The 9,777-nt window shown below is 48.7% G+C and overlaps 1 protein-coding gene across 2 annotated transcripts in view; it reads left to right on the top strand.

The window, feature by feature from the left end:
* Positions 1 to 617: 617 nt before the first annotated feature.
* The window catches only part of GAS7 (growth arrest specific 7), a 178,058-nt gene continuing 168,898 nt past the window's right edge, over positions 618 to 9,777 (top strand). For both annotated transcript variants that reach the window (XM_077458791.1, XM_077458790.1), the window contains exon 1: positions 618 to 898. In XM_077458791.1, the coding sequence (XP_077314917.1) occupies positions 719 to 898 (180 nt within the window). In that variant the 5' untranslated portion in view covers positions 618 to 718. The remainder of the gene's footprint in view (positions 899 to 9,777) is intronic.

Raw genomic sequence — 9,777 nt, 5'->3', positions numbered from 1 at the left:
AGGTAGGTGGCGGTGGGAGTAGGATCGGGCAGGTAGGTGGCGGTGGGAGTAGGATCGGGCAGGTAGGTGGCGGTGGGAGTAGGATCGGGTCGGTGGGTGGCGGTGGGAGTGGGATTGGGCAGGTAGGTGGCGGTGGGAGTAGGATCGGGTCGGTGGGTGGCGGTGGGAGTAGGATCGGGCAGGTAGGTGGCGGTGGGAGTAGGATTGGGCAGGTAGGTGGCGGTGGGAGTAGGATCGGGCAGGTAGGTGGCGGTGGGAGTGGGATCGGGCAGGTAGGTGGCGGTGGGAGTGGGATCGGGCAGGTTGGTGGCGGTGGGAGTAGGATCGGGCAGGTAGGTGGCGGTGGGAGTAGGATCGGGCAGGTAGGTGGCGGTGGGAGTGGGATCGGGCAGGTAGGTGGCGGTGGGAGTAGGATCGGGTCGGTGGGTGGCGGTTGGAGTAGGTTTGGGCAGGTAGGTGGCGGTGGGATCGGGCAGGTAGATGTCGGTCTGGTCAGGTAGGTAGATCTCCCCCTCCGGTGACAGATGAGTGTTGCTCCCCCTCCTCGCTCTCTGATTGGCTGGGCGGTGGAGTATAGGGAGGACACTCTCCGCTCCCTCCCTCTCAGTCTGGGTTGAGCTGCGGAGAGTGAAGGGATTTCTGTTTTCTGTGGATCCGGAGAGATCGGAGCGGAGCCATGGAGGACTTGTGACCCAGCCTGGTCCCCTCCCCCCCGGACATGTCCGGGTCTCTGTGCCGGAGCCTGTACTCCTTCTCCGGGGAGCACCACCAGCAGGGACTGAAGTTCGAGGCTGGAGAGGTGATCAGTGTGCTGCAGGTGTCGGATGGAGGATGGTGGGAAGGAGAGAAGGATGGGGTCCGAGGATGGTTCCCTGCTAGCTATGTACAGATCCTGGAGGTAAGGAGGCAGCACAAGTACTCACCTGGTGGTGGGGGGGGTCCCATTGTCCTTCCAGGGGTTTCCTGGAGTTCTGGTGTCAGATGGGTTTCCTGGAGTTCTGGTGTCAGGTGGGTTTCCTGGAGTTCTGGTGTCAGGTGGGTTTCCTGGAGTTCTGGTGTCGGTGGGGGTCCCTGGAGTTCTGGTGTCGGTGGGGGTCCCTGGAGTTCTGGTGTCGGTGGGGGTCCCTGGAGTTCTGGTGTCGGTGGGGGTCCCTGGAGTTCTGGTGTCGGTGGGGGTCCCTGGAGTTCTGGTGTCGGTGGGGGTCCCTGGAGTTCTGGTGTCGGTGGGGGTCCCTGGAGTTCTGGTGTCGGTGGGGGTCCCTGGAAGATGATAATGATCGGAAATTCAGTTATTGATCTCTCTGAGCTCTGAGGTAACATCTGATTTTTATAGAAGACTGCACTTTACCACTGCTGCCTTCTCTGTAGCACTGAATACAGTCAGCTGGCCCTCCTGCAGGAGAGCAGGTCCCTCTGTGTGTGGGATGTTACCTGAGGTCTGCAATGGGTTAAGCATCTTCTTATGGGGACGGACAGGCAAGGAGGACTGGGCAACTACAAATCTCAGCATGTCTGCAATGCCACTCCAGGGATAGAGGATTGTGTGTAAACAGATAGATCTGTCTGTAAAGTTACTATATAGATAATTACTATATCTGCATGGAGATAAGCTACATGTCAATGTATAGAACTTCTAATCCAGCTGTTCTTAATCGGGGTTCCGTAGAATGCTACGATTCCTCCAGAGGTTCCTTGAGCCGATTGACCTCCTAACTGATGGTGCCAATGCCACCCAGAAGAGCCAGAGGTGTGACACCAGTGGAACTTTTTTTATTTTTTGGTTTCTGTCAGGTTGGCATTCTGGCCACTGCTGTAGGGTTGTATTCTTCTTACCGGCTACCACAAATGTAAAGGGCATTCTTCCCATTGACCACCAGGGTCATTCTATCTACTGACCTCCAATGTAAGGAGCATGCCACCTACTGGCCACCATTGTAAAGAGCATTCTTCTCAATGGCCACCAATGAAAGGGACTTTCTACCTACTGGCCACCAATGTGAGGGACATTCTTTTCCAATGGCCACCAATGTATGGGACGTTCTTTCCAATGGCCACCAATGTATGAGACGTTCTTTGCAATGGCCACCAATGTATGAGACGTTCTTTTCAATGGCCACCAATGTAAGGGACATTCTTTTCCAATGGCCACCAATGTATGAGACGTTCTTTGCAATGGCCACCAATGTATGAGACGTTCTTTTCAATGGCCACCAATGTATGAGACGTTCTTTTCAATGGCCACCAATGTAAGGGACGTTCTTTTCAATGGCCACCAATACATTTTTTAGCAGTGTTTCCCCTAGACCTAAAAAACAATTTCGAGGGTTCTTCTGGGGTAAAAAGGCTGAGAAAGTCCTCTATCTATCTATTTATCTTGACCTGGGTAGTAAGCAGTTAATTTTCGCGTGCCGCTCCCCGGTTTTGTGTGAACTTCTCCCCTCTGTACGTTGTGGGATGTCTATAATCTGACAGATGTCTCCTCGCCCCTCTGTCGTGTTCTGAGATTTCAGGCTCTCGCTGGCTCCTGCAGAAGAATAATTATTCATTTAAAAACATGTTTTTTTTTTCTCTCTCTCAGCTCTTATGTCGTTTCGTTTGTCCCTGGTACGACTTAGTTGGGGTAGGGTTGTCACTCGAGGTTGGATAGAACTTCCTCCGTGAACCTGACTGAACAGTCACTGAGTGCGGTCATTTCTTCAACCCAACCACATGAAGGACTTCCAGAGAACTGTTGTCCTTCCTACAAGGGTTTCAGTATGACTGTCCTTTACTATAACCCTTTAAGGTGACTTGCAGTCCTGCAGAGAAGCCATGGGCCTCCTAACAGTTATGTGTGATTTATTTCGGTTCCTCTGTATATAGCACCAACAACCCCCGCAGTGCAGTACAAAGTCTGTAGACCATTCCCGATAAGTCCTGTAGCTACAGTATTGGACCTAATCTGTGCATTTTCTGGGCTGTGGGAGGAAACGGGAACAACTGGAAGGAACTCTCCCAAACACAGAGAGGAGATACAAACTCTGGTCAGTTGGAGCCTTGTGCAACCAACTCAGGGGGGCCCCAAATGCTGCAAAAGAACTGCTTCTGTCACCGCATTCCTGCTGAGACTTGTAGTTCCACTGTAAAACCCGCATTAACCAAAAATATCTTCAATGTAACGGCTGTACACAGGTCCACCATCAACAATCGGATTGGGTAGCGCAGTAACTTGGTGGTTAACACTTCTGCCTTGCAGCACTGGGATACCTGATTTGAATCGCAGTCAAGACACTATCTGCATGGAGTTTGCATGTTCTTCCTGTGTGTGGGTTTCTTCTGGGTACACCAATTTCCTTTCATACTCCAAAGACATGCTAGTAGGTAACTGGTTTCCCATCTAAATTTGGCCCTAGTACACTATATTGCCAAAAGTTCTGGGACACCTGCCTTTACACGCTTATGAACTTTAATGCGGGAGTCCGCCGTTTTTTTTTGTTTTTTTTTTAAAGCCAGCAGCTACAAATACTGAAGCTGCTGACTTTTAAAACAATGACACTTACCCGCCCAGCGCGCCCGCAATGTCGGCACCCGAAGCCGATCTCTCGATCGTCTCTCGGGTGCTGCCACCGCCATCTTGGGTATGGGAATCGGGAAGTGGAGCCTTGCGGCTTAATTTCCCCGGTTCCCTACTGCACATGAGCGAGTCGCGCTGCGCAATAAGGATGGTCCCCGCTGTCTCTGGGATCCGTGTGTTTCCCAGCAGGCAGCGGGGGACCTTCGGAAAGGGGCGTAGCTTCTGCAGAATCTACGCCGGAAGTGGGTGCAGATACCTGTACTGTACAGGTACCTGCACCCCCCTCCCCCCTGAAAGGTGCCAATTGTGGCGCCGGAGGGGGGGAGGGTTCCAATAAGCGGAAGCTCCACTTTAGGGTGGACCTCCGCTTTAATGGCGTCTTCATCCATAGGTTTCAATATTGAGTTGGCCCAACCTTTGCAGCTATATATCCGCTTCAACTTTTCTGGGGAGGCTGTCCACAAGGTTTAGGAGTGTGTCTGTTTGGCCGTTCTTCCAGAAGCGCATTTGTGAGGTTAGGCACTTATGTTGGATGAGAAGACCGGGCTCGCAGTCTTCCCTGTAATCCATCCCAAAGGTGTTCCATCGGGTTGAGGTCCGGACGCTGTGCAGGCCAGTCAAGTTCCTCCACCCCAAACTCGCTCATCCATGTCTTTATGGACCTTGCTTTGCTCTGATGCCTTAAGAGTTCCCTTCACTGGAACTAAGGGGCCAAGCACAATCGCTGAAAAAAACAACCCCCACACCACAATCCCCCCCCCCACTCCACCAAATGATTTGGACCAGTGCACAAAGCAAGGTCCATAAAGGCATGGATGAGCGTGTTTGGGGGGTGGGGGAATGTGACTGACCTCTACCCAATAGAACACCTTTGGAATGAATTAAAGTGGAGACTATGAGGCAGACCTTCATGCCCAACATTAGTGCCTGACCTCACAAATGCGCTTCTGGAAGAATGGCCCGACATTCCCATAGACACACTCCTAAACCTTGTGGACGGCCTTCCCAGAAGAGTTGAAGCTGTTATAGCTGCAAAGGGTGGGCCAACTCAATATTGAACCCTATGGGCTAAGACTGGGATGCCATTAAAGTTCATGTGCGTTTAAAGGCAGGTGTCCCAATACTTTTGGTAATATAGTGTATATGCTTGTGAGATGGGGACCTTCGATTGTAAGCTCCCAGAGGGCAAGGACTGGTGTAAATGTGCAGTATAAAATGTACAGTATGTAAATTACCTCTATATAAATACCTGAAATAAATAATAAGGTTTATGACCATCAGAGGCATGCATTATCACACACGCACACATCTGGGGCTCCATCTAGAAGTCAGAGGACCACCTCCCCTTCTGATATCTTCCAGTCTGTAGGGTAGCTTTGGTGCAGAGTGTCCACCAGGGGGCGCTGACAGGGATATACTCAACAGAACACTAATAGATACAAATTACACAATAGATCAGGGATATGCAATTAGCGTCCCTCCAGCTGTTGCAAAACTACAAGTCCCATCATGCCTCTGGGTATCATGGTTGTGGCTGTCAGAGTCTTGCTATGCCTCATGGGAGTTGTAGTTCTGCAACAACTGGAGGTCTGCTAATTGCACATCCCTGCAATAGATGATCAAATGCATATTACCATGTAGCAGGACACTGACCGGATCCAGACACATCTTCACATATATCCGGAGTCTCATTTCTTTAGCTGAACAATGTTGAATTGAGCAGGTACAATAAAATAAAAATCATATATCATCAAGAATATAAAAGGAAGTAAGGAGGAATGAAAATACAATTAATCGGTATAAAGTCCTCATCACAATCTTTAGGTTATGGTTTAGATCATGAGATCTTCATTTTTGTATGATAGTCCACCCCCCCCCCCCCCCCCCAGTGGATGCCCAATGTGTCCCCCATACCCCCTTCACCAGGCAGTCCTCATCATCCTCCCCAGTTGTATTAGTAGGGCCCCACACGATGTCCGTAGCGTGGTTTTATTTACATACGGATAAGGAGAAGACGACGCTGGAAGAAAACTATAACGATTTGTATCTTATTTATATAAAGCGCATATCGCAAATAGCTAGATACAACTAGGGGGGGCTTTGCTGTTGTGCAATCCGGACATGGGAAGGAGGTCCAGATATTGACAATGTTGCTTTCATGTCATCTGACACACCGTCTGTTTTGGCACTTTGAGTTCAGATTCAGCAATGCAGAAGCCTTCCTTTTTTAATTATTTAGAAGATGCAGTCCATTATCACATGATTTGGTTCTTGTACCCCCTAAGGATACCCCCCCAGATAAAAGAACCCTGTTCTAGATGCTGCCTAAATTAAGTTTTTGCCCTTTTTAATAAAAACCACCATAATATACTGTCTGTGGAAGGCCGGTGTAAGACCTGTGGAAGACCTGTGGAAGACCTGTGGAAGACCTGTGGAAGACCTGTGGAAGACCTGTGGAAGACCTGTGGAAGACCTGTGGAAGACCTGTGGAAGACCTGTGGAAGACCTGTGGAAGACCTGTGGAAGACCTGTGGAAGGCCAGTAGGAGACCTGTGGAAGGCCAGTAGGAGACCTGTAGAAAGCCGGTAGAAGATCTGTTAATTGCAGCCATAATATACTGTATGCCTGTAGAGGACCGGTAGATTTGTTAAATGCCACCATAATATACTGTATGTGGGAGACCTGTGGGAGACCTGTGGGAGACCTGTGGGAGACCTGTGGGAGACCTGTGGGAGACCTGTGGAAGGCCGGTGGGAGACCTGTGGAAGGCCGGTGGGAGAACTGTTAATTGCCGCCATAATATACTGTATGCCTGTAGAGGACCGGTAGATTTGTTAAATGCCACCATAATATACTGTATGTGGGAGACCTGTGGAAGGCCGGTGGGAGACCTGTGGAAGGCCGGTGGGAGACCTGTGGAAGGCCGGTGGGAGACCTGTGGAAGGCTGCCATAATATACTGTATGCCTGTAGAGGACCGGTAGATTTGTTAAATGCCACCATAATATACTGTATGTGGGAGACTTGTGGGAGACCTGTGGAAGGCCGGTGGGAGACCTGTGGGAGACCTGTGGAAGGCCGGTGGGAGACCTGTTAATTGCCGCCATAATATACTGTATGCCTGTAGAGGACCGGTAGATTTGTTAAATGCCACCATAATATACTGTATGTGGGAGACCTGTGGAAGGCCGGTGGGAGACCTGTGGAAGGCCGGTGGGAGACCTGTGGAAGGCCGGTAGGAGACCTGTTAATTGCCGCCATAATATACTGCATGCCTGTAGAGGACCGGTAGATTTTTTAAATGCCACCATAATATACTATATGTAGAAGGCCGGTAGACAACCTGTAGAAGGCTGGTAGAAGATATGTTAAATATGTGTAGAAGACATATAAAATACACTGTAATGCCAAAAGTATTGGGCCACCTGCCTTTACAAGCACATTAACTTTAATGGCATCCCAGTCTTAGTCCTTAGGGTTCAATATTGAGTTGGCCCACCCTTTGCAGCTTCAACTCTGCAGGCGAGTCAAGTTCCTCCGCCTCACAGGGTATAGGAGTGTGTCTATGGGAATGTTTGATCGTTCTTTGAGAAGCGCATTTGTGAGGTCAGGCACTGATGTGGACGAGAAGGCCTGGCTCGCAGTCTCTGCTGTAATTCATCCCATAGGTGTTCTATCGGGTTGGGGTTGAGGTCAGGACACTGTCCAGTCAAGTTCCTCCACCCCAAACTCACTCATTCATTTCTTTTATGGACCTTGCTTTGTGCACTGATCCAAATCATTTGGTGGGGGGGTTATGGTGTGGGGTTGTTTTTCAGTGGCAGAGCTTGGCCCCTTAGTTCCATTGAAGGGAACTCTTAAGGTATCAGTGTACCAAGATATTTTGGACAATTTCATGCTCCCAACTTTGTGAGAACAGTTTGGGGATGGCCCCTTCCTGTTCCAACATGACTGCACACCAGTGCACAATCAAGGTCCATAAAGACATGGGTGAGCGAGTTTGGGGTGGAGGAACACACCTGACCTTAAAGTGGAGGGCCACCCTGAAAAACAAAAGTACATTAAAAATTAGCAAAAAATCTGAAAAAAAAAATGATTTTTTTTTTTAAACTTACCAGAAATGCCTGTTGCTAAGCATATCATCCTAATCTGCCTCTTCCTCCTCCGTGGTGATGTTTTGTCTTCTCTCCTCCGTGCGGCGTCTTCTGGGTAATGGGTCGCGCTGTGTTCTGGGAACTGTGTGTCCCAGAACACAGCGCGCCCCATTCACAAAGCGCTGCGCGACTCGCTCATGCGCAGTAGGAAACGGGCAGTGAAGCCGCAAGGCTCCACTGCCTCTTTCCCTTAGATAGAATGGCGGCGCCGGGACCCGAGAGCCTCGGACGGGTCTGCCTTGGGTGGCCGACATTGCGGGTGCCCTGGACAGGTAAGTCTGCTTATTAAGTCAGCAGCTACAGTGTTTGCAGCTGCTGACTTTTAAATTGTTTTTTTTTTTTTTTTTTTTTTAAAGCTGACCCTCCTCTTTAACCCAATAGAACACCTTTGGGATCAATTAGAGCAACATTCCCATAGACACACTCCTAAACCTTGTGGACGGTCTTCCCAGAAGAGTTGAAGCTGTTATAGCTGCAAAGGGTGGGGCAACTCAATATTGAACCCTACGGACTAAGACTGGGATGCCATTAAAGTTCATGTGTGTGTAAAGGAAGGTGTCCCAATACTTTTGGCAATATAGTATATATGTTGAAGGCTGGAAGAAGACCTGTATGAGATATGTTAAATATATGTAGAAGACGTGCAGAGGTCAGAGTGCTGCCTCAACTCCCTCGTTAAGTCCTTTTACAGAACAAGATTGTGAAATAAACCACAACTTCACCCACTTCCACAACTTCCCCGAACTTCCTTCTCTTTTCTTCTCTCCCTCCACCCACTGTTTCTCTGATTATCCCCATCTCCCTCTTTAGCTCACACCAATATATCAAATTCAAATCGGGTTTTTTGGCAGGACCAACTACATACTACAACTGCATTGCCAAACCAATTGGGGTGGTTTTGTGGGTTGGATGAGGGGGTGGAAGGAAGAAGTTGTAGGACTTTCTTAGGGTAGGTGATATGAAGTGAGTCCTGTAGGGTTATCAGGTTAAGGGATAAAGATCCATGATTTCCCATGTACATAACATTCCACGCAACTATGTTCACTGTTGGCACCTCTTCTTCCACTAGAATGTGGGTTTCCTCTCCTATTCTTCTTTAGATGTGAAGTCTGGGATGAGAGCAGAGAGTCTCTGGAAGCCAGTTTTCCTCACTGTACTTGGGGCATTTGTAGGAGGTGGGCATCAACCTCCAGGGCCCCTGGTCGCACTGCTGGCACCGTTTTCTCTCATTAGGCTTGTAGGTCTGTCTTTGCCACCCTTATTTGATTTCTGGGTCGTGGGCACTCTGTACAGGCTCAGGGTCTGTCTCTTTGGGGTCTTGCATCATCTTTAGGTATGGGGCCAGTTTGTAGTCTCTCTGTAGTAAACGGTAATTCGTTTGTTTCTGGGCATCTATTTCATTTTTCCATTCTTTGACATATTCTGTTGTTAATTGTTGTCTTTTATTGGAAATTTTTTCAGGCTGCTTTGACAATTTTGGGTGGACAAGGTACTGATGAGTAGTTCGGCTTGGCTATTGTTGGCCAGTAAGGATTCATCATGGTGGTATAGGTTGGGGCTGGTTATTGTAGGTGCTCCCAGTATGAGATTTATTTTGTACTGCAAAAAGCAATCTGCCCAGCAAACATGATTGGAGGTGCTCTGTAGGAAAATTTCTATTGGGTTGTGTTGGTCTTGGGTAGGTGACCAGGACCCCCATACTTCACTACCTAATGAAGGAGTATTGGGGTGATGACCCTGTCAAGTCAGACTCTTACCAGTGGATTTAGGTTGTTAAGCTGTCAATTGATGTTGTTAAAGGTTCTGCATGCCTTGTCATGGAAACTGACTGTCCTGAAACCTCCTGATTGGTTGATTTTTTTTAGGATGAGGTATGTGTACCTGTTAAATTCATCAAAAGTTCAGGTGTTTAATATAAAGGAAGAACTCTTGCTTTGTTTGTGTGGTGTTTTTTTGTTTTTGTTTTTTGGAACATCATGATTTGTTTTCATTAGGTTGATGGATCATGCTCTCGTCAACATTCCAGGCTTTCTTATAGGCCTCTCTGGTGGTTAGGAGGTCACCTGCATGC

Source organism: Lithobates pipiens, unplaced genomic scaffold (genome assembly GCF_037356315.1).
Source record: "Lithobates pipiens isolate NorthernLeopardFrog02 unplaced genomic scaffold, aLitPip1_a1.2 Scaffold_28, whole genome shotgun sequence".
In the NCBI taxonomy this organism is placed as follows: Eukaryota; Metazoa; Chordata; class Amphibia; order Anura; family Ranidae; genus Lithobates; species Lithobates pipiens.
Note: the sequence above shows the minus strand (reverse complement) of the source record. Positions and strands in the feature narration are given on the sequence as shown.